The following is an 18,649-nucleotide window of genomic DNA, read 5'->3' as shown; positions in this document are numbered from 1 at the left end:
TGATTGGCTGAGGGAGCTGTCACTCATCAGCGGGGTAGTTCGGTTTCACTGCGCCTGACTCGCACACATGTGCAGCGCTGGTAAACAACAGAATAGTTGTTGTGAAAAGTATGTTTATTTATTCATATGCTAGTTTTGATTCCTATTATACTGAGCTTTAGTTCAGTACAAGCATAATTTAATATTTAATTTCTAGTGCACTTATTTACTGCCTTAATTTTTAACATGATGAATGAAGTAAATCTTGCTAAATTAAAAGTAAAATTCTATACGTCATACATGCACTAGTTTAAAGTCAGCGCGAGGTGTTTCTATTTCTAGGCGTCGACGCGAGTCACGTGATCCCGAGAGAAATGATTTACCTGCGGACTGACCGTCGCACCTGTACGAGTGTGTGATCACAGATCCTGATCGAGCCTCACACTGCTGATCTGTCATTATAAGTTATAATATTCCATATACATTCATGATATTCCTCTCAATTGAGTGTCAGGTAAGAAATTACAGCTTTTTACTTCATTCTCGGATTGTTTGTAAAGTTTCATGTGAAATAATCTCACATCAAGAGTTTGTTGTTTAAGCCTCAGATTCTTAGGCGTTTTAATAGCAGCATGTAATTGTGTATGCTTTAAATGAATCATCTCACTTTAATTAAAGTGTGTTGTTACAGTAGTGTTGTGTTTATTTCTGCTGTATTTCCGCGAGTTCAGGTCAAACTGGTGGAACTGCATTCATTACAGCTAGTGTAACAATGTGAGTGAATCAGAGGAACACTTCACAGTGAAGTATTGTGTGTTTTTAAGTGCTGTATGTGACTAATGCATGAGGAATCTGTTCTCTGATAGCTTTGATCCATGTGAACTTTTGTGTTCGACTAATTGACAAAATGTAATATAAGTGTCTCCAGAATGTGTGTGTGAAGTTTCAGCTCAAAATCCCCCACAGATCATTTATTATAGCTTGTCAAATTTGGGTGTGAGCAAAAACACGCCATTTTTGTGTGTGTCCCTTTAAATGCAAATGAGCTGCTGCTCCCCGCCCCCTTTCCAGAAGAGGGCGGAGCTTTGACAGCTCAACAACAACAAAGCTGGAGAATCTCACGCAGCCAAAATGACAAATAGGCATGTAACGCTATCAAATTTCCATGTTGCGATTAATTGCTGAAGCTTTTATCATGGTATACGGTATTATCACGATATTGAAATAAGTTGCAAAAAAAGTGTTGTCATAGTATACAAACTCTTTTTGTAATAACAAAAAAAAACTCTGAATGTTTAAATACAATAATATAATACACACAAAATATTTAAAGTAAAATTTTCAAACAGATTAAAGTGCAAAAGAATTATAAAGAGCAACAGGTGACACTATATAAGGTCTCATTATTTAATGCATTAACTAAGATTGAGCAATAGCTACATTTGTTACAGAAAGTGTTATTTTTTGTTAATGTTAGTTAAGAAACACAACTGATCATTGTTAGTTTTATCTCCGGTCCATAAGTTATTTTGATTTCAGTAATGTTATTAAACGGTACCTAAGAAATTAACATTAATTAAGAATAATTAATGCTTTATAAGTATTTTTCATGGTCAGTTTGGTAATAATGAATTAACATGTTAACTAATGAAGCTGTATGTCTCAAAGTTTTACTGAACAATAACAAATAATCAGAACATTTCTAATCATTAGTGCATGTTGTAGTCCAGATTAAAATATAAAAATGTTTAAGTTTGAAAATAAATATCCTATTAAGTCTTGAAGTATTTGGTGCTGTGATGAACAACATTGAGATTACAAAAAAATGAATGTCTGTTTGAAGCATTTTAAAAACTTCACTAGCGCAGTTGCTTTGTTTGTGGGGTTTCCGGGGTAACCGCTGTATTTCTGCTGTTCCATCAGCGCCCTCTGCTGTCAGAGAGTGAACGTGCACCTTCATTCAGCGCGTCTCCTTCACTCGTTCCGTCATGTGCTGCTCATGCATGTTGTGCTTACATAATTACGTTTACATCTGAGCGCGTAATAAATTATTTACGGTATTTTGAAATGCCCACGATAACAATATCGTGCATATTCGTTATTGTGATATATCTAAGTGTTCAGCCTTACGTTGTTTAAACTGAAGTCGGACACTGATAAATATGTCAAATATTTATAAATATTGCACTAAAACTGTTCATTGCAAAGTGAAAAAGTCTGATTTTTAAACCCAGTGGTTGCATTTGTTTATATTTGACCCAAATATGGGTTTAAACAACCCAGCTTTTTTCGAGTGTAAGTTCTAGTGATCGACTGATTGATCTGCATTATTTGGGCATTTTGAAATGATCTATATTTCCAGAAGAAGTTTGAAATCTCTCTCTCTCAATGTGTAGGACAGTGGAAATGTGAACTCAAGCGCTCTGTTCTGAGTGTCATCGGTCAGTCCAGCTCAGAAACACAGACACACACTAACATGACGGATAAACCTGAAACATCTGAAGAGATCCAGCCTCTGAACCTCCCTGATCTGACCCGATCCGATGGAGATGTTCAGGGAGCCGACAGCAGGATGGAGAGCACCAGAGAGCTGGAGCTACGAGACAACTGGACGGAGGAGAAGAAGTCACAGCACAGAGACGACGACGGTTCACTGGCTGACGACGAGGAGGAAGATGATGAAGTTGATGGGAACGGGTCGCAGGACTCCTGGTTGCCAGAGAAAGCGGTGCAGTCGTTCACTCCGAACGTGATGATCGTTCAGCCCACGGGACGAGAAGACGTTCAGATGCAGGAGATCCAGATGGAGAAGATCCCTTTGTATGTGCAGAACTTCCACACAAACCCTCCACAACACTTCCACCCGCCCTGGATCGACGATATAGACAAACCTGGAGGTAAATGATGCTTCTGAACAACTCTAATCTGTCAACGGGATTGTTTGTGTGGGACAGAAGGCATTTATGATCTGAAACAAATCAATCAAACCCTGAACTTCAGCAGTACTGAAGATGATTGTATGAAAACAGGAGTATGTCTTAATTAGCGTTAGAGTAACTGTGTACTGCTTAGTAAATACTGTAGGTTATACAAGATTATTAGACAATAAATCAATAGCATGCAGCAGCGTTCATTTATCATTGTGGAAACAAATGCATTCATTTCTAATCAAAGTCTAATCAAATAATTAGCTGAGACAAAACAATTGATTGGTTTCTGTTAACTCTTTTCTGGTTCATTTATCACATTGAAACTGATGTTATTTTAAAATCATTGATTATACTATTATATATTTTATTCATATTTTGGATTTAGTTTTAGTAATTTTGTTGTTTTGGTCATTTTATTAGTTTTTGTTTCTTTTAAATGAGTCTATTATTTCAGTTTTAGTTATTTTAGTACTTAAACTAAACTAAACTAAAATGAGAAATGTTGTCTTGGCAAAAAGATTAATTAAAATACTTTTTTAATATATATTCTAGTGTATTTCAGATGTTTATTTTTTTAATATTCTATAATATTTTAGTTAACTTTTTTTTTATTTCACATAATTTTTAAAACAAGTTTTGTATTATTGTTATTAATTGAATGATTATTTCAAGTTGCAAAAATGTTTTTATAGTTTTAGTTTCATTTCTAATTATAGTAATCACATTTTGTGCAAAATACTTTAACTTTTGTTTAATGGCAGTCTAATCAAATAATTATTAAGACAAAACAATTGAAACTGATGTTATTTTAGTGTCATTGATTATACTATTATACATTTTATTAATATTTAGATTTTTTTCAATTTTTAGTTTAATTTTAATCAAAGTTTTAGTAATTTAGTTGTTTTTGTCATTTTTGTTTCTTTTAAAAGTGTCTATAGTTTGTGTTTTAGTTAACTTGTATTACTTTAAGTTAAAATAAACAAAAATGAGAAATGCTGCCTTGCCAAAAATTTAAATACCAAAAAAATATATTTTTTATATATATTATTTCAGTTAACTTTTTTTTTTATTTCAAGTAATTTTTTTAAATACATTTTGTTTTATTATTTTTATCAATTAACAATTATTTCAAGTTGCAAAATGTTTTTTGGTTTTAGTTGATATTAAAAAACCCTGGGTCAAGTAGAGTGCAGTGCATTGTGGGATGTATTGCAGTATTGTGTAATGCACATTGTTCTTCAGTGCTGATTTGATGAAAGTGTTTGTGTTGTGTTGATCGTCTCTCTCTCAGACAGTTATTGTGTGGAGGTTGTGCGGTTGTGTGCGTGTGTAACGGCTGCCGCGGTCATGTTCCCGTTACTGACGTGGGGCGGGTACAAGCTCCTCCCCTTTGACGCCCCGCCCCTCGACAGCACCCCCCTCAGGCTGGTCTACACACTGCGCTGTGCGTTTTTCGCCAGCATTCCCATCATTCTGGGTGAGGATCTATAAAACATATATACTCTACTATGAAAAGTTTGGGATTGGTAAAGTTTTCTAATGTGTTAAAAAGGCACCAAGGCTGCATTTATTTGATCAATAAATATGGTTAAAACAGTGATATTGTGAAATAATATCTGTTTTCTATGTGAATATATATATATATATATATATATATATGTCCATCTCTCTGTTTCAGGTCTGCTGGTTCAGGGCGTGTCCCGTCTGAAGTTCGGGACGCTGAAGCCTCTGTTTGACGGGACGTGGGAGAATCGTGAGGTCTCCGTTCACGGACACTACGTCCGAGACTCACTCCACCTGTACCTGCTCTACTTCCTGCAGCTCGCTGTCATGGCAACATACACCCAACAGGAAATGCTCAAACTGGTGCCGCTGCTCACCATCATCTTCGTGATTGGCAGGTGTGTGTCGGGGAAGGTTACTTTTAAGACTTTCAAATGTAACATTTACATTATTACAGTATTATTACTTTTAAATTGGAAAAATGTTACTTTTAAGACTTAAATGTAATATTTACATTATTGCAACAATGTTACTTTTAAATCAGAAAATGCTACTTTAAGACTTTTAAATGTAACATGTACATTATTGCACCGTTACTTTAAAATTGGAAAATGTTACTTCTAATACTTAAATGTAACATTGACATTATTGCAATACCGTTACTTTAAAATTGGAAAGTGTTACTTTTTATACTTAAATGTAACATTTACATTATTGCAGTATACTGTTACTCTACAATTGGAAAACTGTTACTTTTAAATGGGGAAAAAAAAATGTTTCTTTTAGACTTAAATGTAACATTTACATTACTACAATACTGTTACTTTTAAATCAGAAAATGTTACTTTTAAGACTTTTAAATGTAACATTGACATTATTGTAGTACTGTTGCTTTAAAGTTGAAAATTTTTTACTTTTAAATTGGAAAAATGTTACATTTAAGTATTAAAAGTAACATTTTGTAACATTGTAACATTGACATTATTGAAGTAGTGTTACTTTTAAACAAGAAAATTTTTACTTTTAAACTGGAAAATTGTACTTTTAAGACTTAAATGTAACTTTTACATTTTTGCAATGCTCTAATCTTTACTCATTTTCAGCTGTTGGTCTAAGTAATAGTAAATAAATCATTTAAAAAGTAAATAAATAAATAAATTGAAATGTTACATGTTTCTTATATGGAAACACTTTTAAATGTAACATTTACATTGCAATACTCTAAACTGTTACATGGATATTATGTTGTGTTCTCAAAAAGTAACACTTTACTTGTTTATTCCAAAAATGACTCCATGCATGTTTCTTTATAAATACAAACTGAACAAAAGTCGTTCATGAACCACTCTGAAATAAACTGTCATATTCATTTAAATGTTGCTCATTGAATCTTGTGTGTGTTGTCGATCCTCAGGCTGATCTACTGGGTTTGTGTGGCGTTCGGCAGCAGCGTACGAGCGCTCGGTTTCACGCTCTCGTTCCTTCCTCTGCTTGTTCTGCTGGGAGCAAACCTCTACTTCATCGGCTCTGTGAGAGGACAGGAGGCGGTGTTTGATGTGGCCCCGCCCACCACAGCCCCACCCCCAAAACTAAGGTGGTGGGGGTGAACACAACGACGCATTCAGAACGATCACTTAAACAAATGTGGGTGCGACTTTGCTGCTGACGTCCACCTGCGTCCAGCCAGACAATCAAATAATGAAGAATGAAAGACTGGAGAATCAGTCAGTAAAGACTCTCTCTTGCACTGAAACTCAATATGTGTCATGAGACTAAACCTGTTTAACTGCTGTAAACCCTGCTGGTTTGGGCTTTCAGGATCTGACCTCAGTGTTTACTCCGTTAGTAAATGAGTGACTCACACAAAGCCTGTCATGATCACATTTTACCTTGAAATCAAAAGAAAGAAATGGCAACTTAAAGCCTTTCTATATAATGCATTATAAACGTATTTTAATTCACCTTATAATGCATCGTATGATCTCATGAATAATTGTAACCCCAATTATAATACATTATTATTCATCGAACACACCTTTAGAAAGTATAATGCATTAAAATGCATGATAAACAACCAACTTCAGGTGGAATCTGAAAATATTATAATGCATTTTAACTTTGGTTACAGTTATTTATGAAAAGATAATGCATTAAAATGTACATTATACATAAAGGCTATATTTTGCTTGTTTTTAGGACCATTATGATGCCTTTCTTGTATTATTACATGAGAATTAAACACATTTCTCTCCCAAATTTACAAAAATGATAGAGATATGTGTTTAATATTCATGCAATGCAAGCATAAGAATCCTAAAATGGGCCTTGAAATGTCATTTGTTATTTGTAAGCCGGATATGTTGGATAATAGAGTGTTTTACAGAGAAGTATTTAGATGTTTAATGTTTCAGACATGCATCATGCAGTTATTTATGTCATGATGTGATTATAATTATTGATTTGTGCCATATTCCTCATATGTTTACTAATGTTTGTCCTAATGCAGTCTTGTTATGACTTCACAATCTGATGTTTCCATCTTTATTGAATGTTTTTGAATAAATGATGCACAGGAAGTTTGATTGTAACGCCGTCAGTGTTTGATTGACAGCTGTATGAAACATCACAGAGAAGAAGCTTATATAGAGGAAAAAAAGGTTTTTAAATCCTTATTTACAGTTTTATAAGTCACTGGCGGTGGCAGAAACAACAAAAACAGAAAGATTTCAGTGTTTAAACGTGCAAATCAATGTTTACAAAAATGCAATTTACAACAAAGCAGCAGAGTTCTCCTGAAATCATCTGATGAACAGGAAACACTAAACCTGCTGCAGTCTGAATCCCTGAGAACCTCCATCAGCGCTTTCATTCCTCAAAACATCTGCATATATTTCAGGGTTAAAGAGAAATTCATGTTTTAAAATAACTGATTATACAAGCAGGATTATTATTATTATGGGACAAGCATCATGTTTTTAAAAAAAAAAAATTTAATAATCACTCGATTTGGCCAATCAGTTTGAAGTATAAAGATGTAAAAAATTCAATATGTAACATGTTCAAATCAAAAAGACGTCATGATATTTTCATCCAGAGAGAGTTTGTCTGCAAATGTTCAGGCACATTCAGACATCATCATCAGTAACGTGCGTGTGATCGTTCTCATCGTCCGGTCAGGGGTCAGTGACCTCATCGCTGATTGGCGTGTGTGTCTACATTGGGGCGGGGCTTGTACCATAAGCTCTCAGTTGATTGGCTCGTAGATTGACCCATTTGTCATCCTCTTGCGGACCCAAACAAACACTCCACCCACGATGATGATGGCCAGCGGAGTACCAAGTCCAACAGCGATGATGATAATGATTAACGTGGAGAATGCATCGGCCGGAGGTTCGCCCATGCCCATTAACACCGTCCTGAGAGTAAGACAGACACAGAGAGAGGTCAGAGGTCAGACACTATTCAAACAGATCAAACACTCATACAGGAAATACTGTGTTTAATATGAGGTACTGTTTGTTTAATGTGTTTTAGAACTGTTGGCTGATGCTCAGATGTTCAGTTTCTGGTGTGTCGTTGTAAAGTTACTATAATTCAGTCATTTGGTAGTTAGACATTTGAGCGGCCTGTCGACCTCTGACTCAACCAATCATGTGAGTTTGGGGGCGGGGCTATCTGACTGACAAGGGGCGTGTTCAGGAAACTTACTTCACTTGAAAACCATTTAAACATGAGCAGATGTATTTTACTCAATGAAACAAACTGCACATATTTACAAAAAAGGTGAAAATGTGTGCTTTATTGTTGTAATTATTGCAAAACTACAGTCAAAGGTCATTCATGCAAAAAGATCAATAAAATATCAATTTAATATGTATTTAATACAGTTTTTACTTAAAAGTCAGGAGACATTACAAAATTACAATCAACAAAATCATTTCATATTTATTTAATATGTAGTATTTTTAATATCTTCCATTTAATTTTCAAAAACAATATTTTTTGTCAATAGACAATTTAATTTTTATTTAATACATATAAAATTAACTATTTTAATTAATATATTAAATAATTATACTAACAGATACTAATCAGCAAGAATGGGGTAAAAAAGTAAATGACGAAAAAAACAACAGAAAATTACAATCAATAAAATTAAAATGTAATATGTATCAATTAAAATATTCAAAAGCAAAATAAATAAAATAAAATATTTTATTATTTCTAAAATATTAATCAGCAAGTATGGGAAAAATAAAATTACAATTAATAAGATATCAATTTAATATATATATATATATATATATATATATATATATATATATATATATATATATATTAGTATTTGTTGTGAAATAAGAAAAAAATATAAAGAATATTTGTAATAGTTTTTGAATATTTTTTATTTTTTAATATTTGAATTGTAAATATAAAAAATATTCAAAAACTATTACAAATATTCTTTATATTTTTATATTTTCTTATTTCACAACAAATACTAATGGGCAAGTATGGGTAAAAAATAAATGACGAATTAAAAAAGAACCAATACAAAATTACAATCAACAAAATCATTTTATATGCATTTAATATATAGTATTTTTAATATCTTCAATTTAAATATTCAAAAACAATATTTTTGTGAATAGACAATAATTACATTTTTATTTAATACATATAAAATTAAATATGTTTAATTCATATAATAAAAAAATTATAATAACAACATATACTAATCAGCAAGCATAGGTAAAATAAATGAATTAAAAAATAGCTTAATTAAAAATTATTTTACAGTCGTTTTCTGTTGCCGTCAGTAATTTGACCGTTTTTTTATTAATTTTATTTAAAGTGAAGGTGTTTGATCATAATAATAAACTGTAAAATAACAGTGTTTTTCTGTAAAACATTCAGTAAAAATTTCTGTATTTTATTTTTTATTAAATTTCACTTTAATTTTACAGTTTTAGTTTTGGTAGTCAGTCGTTTGACAGTTGTATCAGTACTGTAAGTGTGTCCACTCACCAGCTGACGTATCGGGTGTCGCTGTAGAAGACGGGGTCTTTATCGATGCCGAAGCTGATGTTGAGCCCGTGGATCTGAGGGTCGTCTCTGAAATAGGCCCGGACCAGAGCGGACGGAGGGACGCGGCTCACGGACACCAGCGGAGAGTGTCTGCAGGGCGTGGCGTCCTCGAACACCGGCTCCGGCTTACGATACGCCACGGGCTTCCACTGAGAGAAACCCCACGCTCCGCTGGAGTTGAGCGGGAACGAGACCCACTGAGACACCTGAGAGAAGACACGATCACATGACAGGACATGAGTACTGCAGTGATTATCATAAATGATTTATGTTCCTCATAATCCTGAATCAGAATAACTTCAGCGACATGATGACGAGGCTAATATTCTCAGTCAAAAAGCTGAAAAAATGTCCATGTTTGTACCTTGAAGATGGAGGGAGTGTACTCGTCATCTATGGAGCTGCGGACATCAACTCTTCCCTGGAATCCAGAGTCCCCGACCGACTGAAACTCCAGAGCGAATCTGGAGTTGTTTCCTTGCGGCGTGACGCCCTCCAGCCAGACGCGGAGCTGCGAGGAGTTGGCGTTATGAAGGAGACTCGGCCACGCCTGCTCCCGACCCGCCGACTCAAACACTGAGAACTGAAGAGAGCGAAGAACAACAAACATCAACTAGATGAAAAAGGTTTGTCGAGACAAACTGTAAGTTGGCTTGAAAAAGCCGGCCCAGAAAGTTTAAAGTAGGTTATAAAGTTTAAAGTTCTCAGTTTGTTTTAGTTTAGAAGTTTTGATAGATAGATTCTGAGTGGTCGCTAGGGTGTTGCTATGTGGTTGCTAGGGTACTTGGGGTGGTTGCTGAGGTGTTGCTATGTGGTTGCTAGGGTACTCAAGGTGGTTGCTAGGGTGTTGCTATGTGGTTACTAAGGTATTCTGGGTGGTTGCCAGGGTGTTGCTATGCGGTTGCTGGGGTACTCAGGCTGGTTGCTAGGATGTTGCCAGGGTGATTTGTGTGGTTGCTAGGCAGTAGGCATGGTTTTCTGGGTGGTTGCTATGAGATAGATAGATAGATAGATAGATAGATAGATAGATAGATAGATAGATAGATAGATAGATAGATAGATAGATAGATAGATGTAGTTTGATAGATAGAGTCAGGGTACTCAAGGTGGTTGCTGAGGTGTTATGTGGCTGCTAAGGTGTTGCTATCTGGTGGCTAAGGTATTCTGGGTGGTTGCTATGGTACTTGGGGTGGTTGCTAAGGTATTATGAGTGGTCACTAGGGTGTTGCTATGCGGTTGCTAGGGTATTTGGGGTGGTCGCTAAGGTGTTGCTATGCGGTTGCTAAGATATTCTGGATGGTTGCTAGCGTGTTGCTATGCGGTTGCTAGGGTACTCTGGCTGGTTGCTAGGATATTGCCAGGGTGATTTGTGTGTTTGCTAGGCAGTTGCCATGGTGTTCTGGGTGGTTGCTATGAGATAGATAGATAGATTGATTTAGTTTTATAGATAAAGTTTGATAGAGTCCGGGTACTCAAGGTGGTTGCTGAGGTGTTGTTATGTGGCTGCTAAAGTACTACGCGTGGCTGTTATGGTTTTGCTATGCAGTTGATAAGGTATTCTGAGTGGTTGCTAGGGTGTTGCTATGTGGTTGCTAGGGTACTCAGGGTGGTTGTTAGGGTGTTGCTATGCGGTTGCTAAGGTATTCTGGGTGGTTGCTAGGGTGTAGCTATGTGGTTGCTAGGGTACTCGGGCTGGTTGCTAGGATGTTCCCAGGGTGATTTGTGTGGTTGCTAGGCAGTTGCCATGGTGTTCTGGGTGGTTGCTAGATAGATAGATAGATAGATAGATAGATAGACAGACGGATGAACAGATTAAAAATCTGCATCTATAATTCAGATTTTTAATCCCCGTATCCGTATATTTATATATAATCTATTTTTAATCTCTATAATAAAAATGTATAATTCAGATTTTGATCTCCATATCCATTTACATATATTATATATATCTTCCAAGGGGTTTTTTCCCTCTTAGGACTTTTTTCCCAGTGTTAGCACGCTGGGTTTTTCCCCTAGGGGTTTTTTTCCACCCCTGGGAGTCAGCCGACATTGGCTTAATGTAGCACCATCTTGTATATGTTACACATTACCACGCTTGTTTGTACAGCTTATTTTTAACCACTTCTCTTTTTTCTGTGCTTCTAATATGTAAAGCTGCTTTGAAACAATTACCAATTGTAAAAGCGCTATATAAATAAATTTGACTTGACTTGACATACGGATTTAATCATCTACATTCATCCTGTTACTGTCAGTTGTACTGCAGTTCTGCTTACTTTCAGACAGAGGGAGCCATTGAGGAAACTCTCTGATTTCTCTCTGCCGCATAACGTGATCACGTGATCCGACTGGTTGACGGTGGAGTTCAGGTCCGACCAGATGAAGTTCTGGAGCTCGTAAGGAGGGTAGAAACTGGACTCTGCCGTCTTCTGCGGGTCGGCGGTGTTGTTGACATCATCATACTCCCATAACTGAGACACAAACACAGCAGAAATCACTTCTCACATTCAGTTCTCATTTTACACAGTAGCAGAAGTGGTTCAGTTCCCTGATAATGCATGACATGAATCTCACTCTGGTGAACACTAGCGCAGAGCTGTAGGTCACGCTGCTCTCCGGCTCCACCCTCAGGCTGCCTGAGGAACTGCGGTTGATGAACACGGGCCAGTCCAGCCGCACCGCAGACTCTGTGCTGTTAGTGTGGACCAGCAGCAGCGCCGGAGCGCCATGATTACACAGTAAGAAGTGAAGCGTGTCGTTGAGTCCCAGTCCTCGCGCATGAACCAGAACCGCTCCAGGAGGAAGAGACGAGGGAGGCTTCAGACCCGGGTTCAGCTCCAGAGACACCTGAGGAGAACAGAGGAGAGAGAGCATCAGCACATGCCCTCGTGTTCCTGCTAAAGCTCGTTTATGAGTTACAATAACAACATACAAACCTAATTCATTATTTGTAGAAAACAGATTTTTAATAAGGAAAACTTGATTGCACTGAGGAGTATTAATTAACTATGTGTGCTTAATGTAGGTTTAGCAGTATTAGGGTTTGATTTAGAGTTTAGTTGCATGTAATTATGCATAATTTATAGTTATTACTATAGTAACATCATGTGACGTGTGACAAGGACACTAAAATAAAGTGTGACACAAAACTTAAGATTAAACGACACGTATAAAATAAGATATATCACTTTTTGTGGTGCGACAAATTAAAATGTAAGAGCAAATGAACCAATCAGAAAGAAAAACATATACTGATTTAATTAAATAATAATGTTGATCACTTTTCAAAGTTATTTACTAATAGACTGTCAAATATCTGTAATGCTGTGATCTAGATTAAAGTTATTATTCATTTTAATTCAATATATGATAATATGACAACAGAAAGCAGGTTATGGGTTTAACAGGTCTAATGTATGGAATAACAGCACACGTAAATCATTAATACACTAATTAATGTCACTAATTAAACTGAAATCTAGTTTCATCTAATCTTACAAAAACACACTCAGATGAACCTGATAATCAACAGAACAAACTGAAATGAGCCAAAATGTTCAATTACACAACATGCTGTTTGAGACACAATACTATAGTAATGTTGTTTTGGATATGTACTGTAGTATTATTTAAAGTACCATGGTAAATAATTATGGTAATCAGTTAATCAAAGTACTGTGATATTATCTGACTGAATCACTGTAAAGGATTTCAAATAAACACAAACATCCATAGATTAGAATAAAAATGTAAATAATAATGGTTTTTCTAAACGTATTTGTCGGTTTTAATGATTGTTTGTTGTTGCATCTTGATGAAGTTTGTTCAGTTTTATCTCAGTGTTTTATTTGTACCTTCCGTCGAAATGTGTCTCCATTCCCCAGGAATCCAAACGCTGATCCAAACACAACAAACAACAGCGAGCAGATCAAACTCACTCTGAATATCCACATTTTTATTCTCTAAACACTGAAGAGGAAACAAGAAATGACATTCTGCTGTTTCAGATCATGTGACCCGTCCAATCACATGATCCAGACACGGAAACAGGCTTCAAAATGAGAGTCTTTCACTTTTTAAATTAAAAGTCTTTTTTAAAAAAGAAAAAAAAAAAGCATTAGTTAATTGTTGAATTCATATGCGAATGATTTTATTAATAATTCAGTCACTCAACATCATGCATTAGTTTCCCGTTAGATCAATATGCTTTGAAAGAATAACCAGTGGAGGAAAATATATAAATGTTTCATATTTCAGGAAGTTCACCTGCTTTGGGATATTTTTAGTTTCGTTTTTACTCGAAACTCACTAAAGAAGATGTCGTCCTGAGGATTAGCTAACAGAGTTTTGACGGCTGAACATGAAATTCCCGAACTTTTACAATGTAAGTTTTCATGTTTTTTTGTTTGTTTGTTTTATAAATCAAGCTTGTTTTTGTGTTAACCAATATTTGTGTGTCTATTTATGAAAAACTAAACCTGATAGTGATGCGGAAATAAAGCCGACATGATAGATTACGATTATGTTTTCTATGTGGTTTTTAAATATGTGTTCTCTGGGGTTATTAAATATAATTATTAGATTGTTAGTGAGTTTCTAAAGCCTGTTATTTTATCATTTCAGTATTACACAGGAATCATTTGTATAGTTTCATGTTTCTTATTTGATATTTTTATCATATCACCCTGCTGATAAAACAGCATATGCTGGTTTTGAAGCTGGTTTGAGCTGGTTTATTCAGCAGGGCATATCCTCATTTGTCAAATATTTCAGATTAAGTGAATGTTTTACTGCTCAGGAAAGTGTTTTATCTCTGTATTAATGTGTTTGTGATTATTATCCTGAATCTGTGACATAAATCAGCTCTTCTGTTTCTCATCAGGTCCAAATGCTTGAATCTTCTGCTGTTGTGTTTGATACATTATATCGGTCAGTATCACTTTTGTTGATAAATTGTAACAATCTTTGATTTTCAGTTCCAGTTTGTCGATTGTTTCTATTTTGCACCAAGTGACTTTGCTTGAAATAATGAACCTGTATTTTGAAGAGTGTTTCTGTGTTCTTTTTCTAGTCTTTTTCTTTCATGTGGTGTCAATATACAATATACTAGATTGGTTTATCTTATTATTATTATTATTATTATTAAAATATTAAGCTGCATTTGGATCCTGCTCTCTCATGTTTCTGTCTTTACATGACATTAGATTCAAATGAATCAAATCAAATCTACAGTCAGAGATAAAGTCAGATTATCAGGTCGAGTCTGAGTCAGAAAGATCTGATTGAAGCGGATCATTGGGTTCTCTCTGATTGGTTGATTTGGGAGCGGTTCTTTGGTTCAGGAACCCGTCTGGAGATGCTCATTGGCTCATTCAGTGTCAGGAGTGTGTGTGGAGACTGAGAAACATCAAATCCAGTCAAATAACTCCAGAATATTGTGTGGATGAAGGAAGGGGTTTGTGCTGGATAGTGTTTAGATCCTGGAAAAAGTTCAGAATCATGTTTTAGAGCTTGATTAAATGTTTGAGAGTTTGATTTCTTTTGTTTTGCAACTTGACAAAGAAAAGGAAACTTTACAGTGTTGATACTCAGTATTGAATGAATATTATTGTCTGTTTGCAGAATCCTCTCCTCGATGTGTGACGGGGGAACAAGGAGGCTGCATCACGCTGTCATGTGAATTTAAGGACAGAGACATTTCAGATATCGCTTTAAGCAGATTTTCAAAAATTATCCCTATTTATCCGAATGAAAAAGATGGCAGGATTTTCAAAAATGGATCATGTGATGTCATCATCAAGGATCTGAGATTCAGTGATGCTGGGAAATACATTCTGAGAATTCGTTACAAAAATAATCAGACAGAAGTGCAGCGACACACACTGGAGTACCAACTTGATATTCATGGTAAAGTCAAAAAATTTTTATGGATATCTTTTAGTAATAGTGTTGATCTTACATGAGGGACTGTGATAGAGACACTGAATGAGACTCATCCTGCATAATATATCAGATCAGTCATCTCCAATATGGATTTTTCCAAACCTGACCATTAATAAGTTTACATCCACTGACACTGAGTTCTGGATTCTGAAGGATAAATCTTGATCACAGTGAGAGAAGATCAGTGGATGTTCAGAGATATTTGATCTTATTTTAAAGCTCAGGTTTATTCATCATGATTTGAACAGCAAATTCTAACCTTTCAATCTCCTTTACAGAAAAAACGCACACAGATGAAGAACAACGTAGTAAGTAAAACAGGAGACATTACAAAATCTTTAAGCAGTGAGTTTAAAAAAGAAAAATCATTTTAATAAATCTGTGTTCTCTTCCTTCCTCCTTCCAGCTGTAGCATCTAGGATCATCGTGATGTCTGTGAGTGTAACTCTGCTGGCTCTGGTGATATCTGCTCTCATCTGGAAATACCAACATCAGAACAGGAACAGTACAGTAGTCCAGAACATCTAGAGACGACACTGATTGTTTGTAATCTGCCTTCAGAGTCAACAGATCTAGAGGATTGTCAGCATGAACACACTCATGAACATTAGAGCTGGATGTTCTTCATGTGGACAGTATCTGCAGGGGTTCAGTGATAACAGTGTCTCCTCACAGCAGAAGATCCTCGGTTCATCTGAGTCTGAGTCTCTGTGTGGAGTTCACATGTTCTCCTCGTGACTGTGTGTGAATCCCAAGCCATGTAACGGGGAGGGTTGAGGACAGATCTGGCAACTTATCCCGGAAAAAACACTGTCATGAACATTAATGGACAGTCTCTCTCTGTCACAGACGGCTGCTAACGGGAAGCGCAACAAGGGAGAGTTCAGGATTAAATCCACTTTAATAAATCCACACAGGAGGAACAGGCAAAAAGCATCAATATTACAACACCAGACAAAGAACACAGGAAACACTGGACTTAATAACTAGATAATGAACTGAACAGGGTGTAATCAATAATCAGACACACTGGGAAACTGGATCAGAGGGAAAAACAAGGAAAGACGAACTCCAATGCCCTGTCCAAATACACACACTTGTGGTCTTGAGAGCTCGTGCATGTGACAGGAAGTAAGTGTGCAAGGCTGTCCAGTGTCTTAAAAATGCACAAGTGCAGTGCCCTTAATGCACACTATCTCAAATACCGCTTCTGAGCGTATCCCATCATGCATTATGTTGGGGAACTCACATGCCCCGAAATCGTGAGATGTCAAGGAAAACATTCGACTGTAAGTTAAATTAGTAAGATATTACATATAATTTGGTAGTAAAATATAAAGTGTTGCACATTTTATTGATGCAAACATGAGTGTGCTGTGTGTATTTTGTACAACATTTGCAACTGTTTTTTTATCACTTAAAGAAGCATCACAATTTTAAAATGGCGACCACTGAATGGACATTTAGAAGTGTATTTTAAAATGCAAAGTATTGAAAATAATAATAAAAAAAAGCTGTAAATGCTTTTTTTTTGCAAGACTTTAAGTGTGTCCCATCGGCGTGATTTTTTTCCCCAAACCAGTTAAGTGCAAACCACGCCCCTTTGCGTTAAAACCCCACCCCGCAGCCTTGACTCACGTCTCTAGCTCGATTTCATTGGTCAACTAAATCACGGCGCTGATTTGCCACACCGCCCCACATGAAAAAATACTATAGTAATTTATATTAAGTACGATAGTGTTTGTAAACCGCACTATGGTAAAATGTAGTATAGAGTGTATATTTAAGTATTTACAACACTTTGTTTATGAATGCTACAGAATACTGTAGCATTAACTATAGTGAACTGATAAACTGTAATGAACAGTATAGTTTACTCTAGTAAAAACTAAAGTATACTATAGTGTATTGTAGTATAAGACACCCTATAGTTGTAGAATACTTACAGTATTGGGTAATTTGTTTATATTACTATAGTTTTTATATTACCACTACAACTAAAATTAAATTTGTGGTGGTAAATTCTAAAGTACTTTACTATAGTATGGTTCAAAACACTATAGTAATTACTATTATTTACTATAATATTTTTCATGTGGGAAACTAATTTTAATACAATACCCAATATACAAAAGGGATACACAAGTGTGTATACAAAGTGAAACGTTGCACACACAATTTACAACTTAAATAAAAAGGATGCATAAAGTGAATTAAAAGTGCATAAAACTACACACATATAGATTATAAAACACCCACAAACAAAAGGGTTTAAAAAAAAAATATATATATATTCTTTAGCTTATTCTTCATTCTTTAGTAAACAATATGACCTCATTACCCTGCAGTCTAAGGCTACCTGAAGCTGCGCAGACCAATCAGAGTATGACATCAAAGTACCCAGAGACTGATTTGAAAGCACACCTTTCTTTGAAATAATTTAATGATTACAAATGATCACAGAGCTGATTAAGAAAAAATACCACAGCACTGTGTGGTTAAACAGATAAAATGCAAAAATGCCATGGTACACAAAAACAATATTACATACAATTCACAATGCTATCAAGAACTTTAAAAGGATGCATGAAATTAAATTTGTCTCTGCAGTTCCTAGTGTAAACAAGTTTATGAATATGATTTTTAATATAACTTCATAACCTGCAGTCCTAACCTAGAATTCATAAATAATACTTGCAGTATAGGGTTAGTTCACCCAAAAATGAAAATAATGTCATTAATTACTCTCCCTCATGTCGTTCCACACCCGTAAGACCTTCGTTCATCTTCAGAACACAAATTAAGATATTTTTGATGAAATCTGAGAGGTATATGACTCGTCCATAGACAGAGATATATAAATCAACACTTTCAAGGTCCAGAAAGGTACTAAAGACATTGTTAAAACAGTCATATGACTGCAGTGGTTCAACATGTTATGAAGAGACGAGAATTTTTTTTTTTTTTTTTTAAGCGCACAAAAATTACAGCTTTATTCAACAATCTCTTCTCTTCTGTGTCATTCTCATAATTGTTTACGTCCAGCGCTTCCAGGTTCTACGTCAGAATGCCGGCTCAGTATTGGCTAAAGCTGATCATGTGATCAGCATGATGCATGCGTGTGATGCTGACGCAGGAGCCGGCCAATAATGAGTCGGCGTTCTGACGTAGAACCTGGAAGCGCTGGACGTAAGCAATTATAAGAA

General features: G+C 35.5%; 2 protein-coding genes and 1 long non-coding RNA gene across 4 annotated transcripts; 2 read left to right on the top strand and 1 right to left on the bottom strand.

Moving 5' to 3' along the window:
• Positions 1–363: 363 nt before the first annotated feature.
• tmem79a (transmembrane protein 79a) lies at positions 364–6,795 on the top strand. Of its 2 annotated transcripts, XM_067411307.1 has the most exons (6): positions 395–493; positions 711–753; positions 2,376–2,876; positions 4,204–4,389; positions 4,591–4,813; positions 5,830–6,795. In XM_067411307.1, exons 3-6 carry the CDS (start codon positions 2,456–2,458, stop codon positions 6,020–6,022), a joined length of 1,023 nt encoding a protein of 340 aa, XP_067267408.1. In that variant the 5' UTR covers positions 395–493; positions 711–753; positions 2,376–2,455; the 3' UTR covers positions 6,023–6,795. The 2 variants fall into 2 exon arrangements, with proteins under 2 accessions (XP_067267407.1, XP_067267408.1); XM_067411306.1 differs by lacking the exon at positions 711–753 and having other exon boundaries at positions 364–493.
• A 187-nt stretch (positions 6,796–6,982) lies between these two features.
• glmp (glycosylated lysosomal membrane protein) lies at positions 6,983–13,517 on the bottom strand. Its single transcript, XM_067411305.1, has 6 exons — positions 13,355–13,517; positions 12,075–12,347; positions 11,777–11,971; positions 9,865–10,083; positions 9,441–9,706; positions 6,983–7,831 (listed from the first exon to the last, which is right to left on the bottom strand). The coding sequence occupies exons 1-6, from the start codon at positions 13,451–13,453 to the stop codon at positions 7,660–7,662; spliced, it is 1,224 nt and encodes a 407-aa protein (XP_067267406.1). The 5' UTR covers positions 13,454–13,517; the 3' UTR covers positions 6,983–7,659.
• A 1,108-nt stretch (positions 13,518–14,625) lies between these two features.
• Positions 14,626–18,211, top strand: LOC137037737 (uncharacterized). Its single transcript, XR_010897315.1, has 3 exons — positions 14,626–15,407; positions 15,722–15,751; positions 15,850–18,211. It is a non-coding gene; the product is annotated as an uncharacterized lncRNA (long non-coding RNA).
• The last annotated feature ends 438 nt before the right edge of the window (positions 18,212–18,649 follow it).

The sequence above is a fragment of the Chanodichthys erythropterus genome, chromosome 15, assembly GCF_024489055.1.
Source record: "Chanodichthys erythropterus isolate Z2021 chromosome 15, ASM2448905v1, whole genome shotgun sequence".
Taxonomy (NCBI): Eukaryota; Metazoa; Chordata; class Actinopteri; order Cypriniformes; family Xenocyprididae; genus Chanodichthys; species Chanodichthys erythropterus.
The sequence above is the reverse complement of the archived record's forward strand: the minus strand, read 5'-3'. Positions and strand labels throughout refer to the sequence as shown.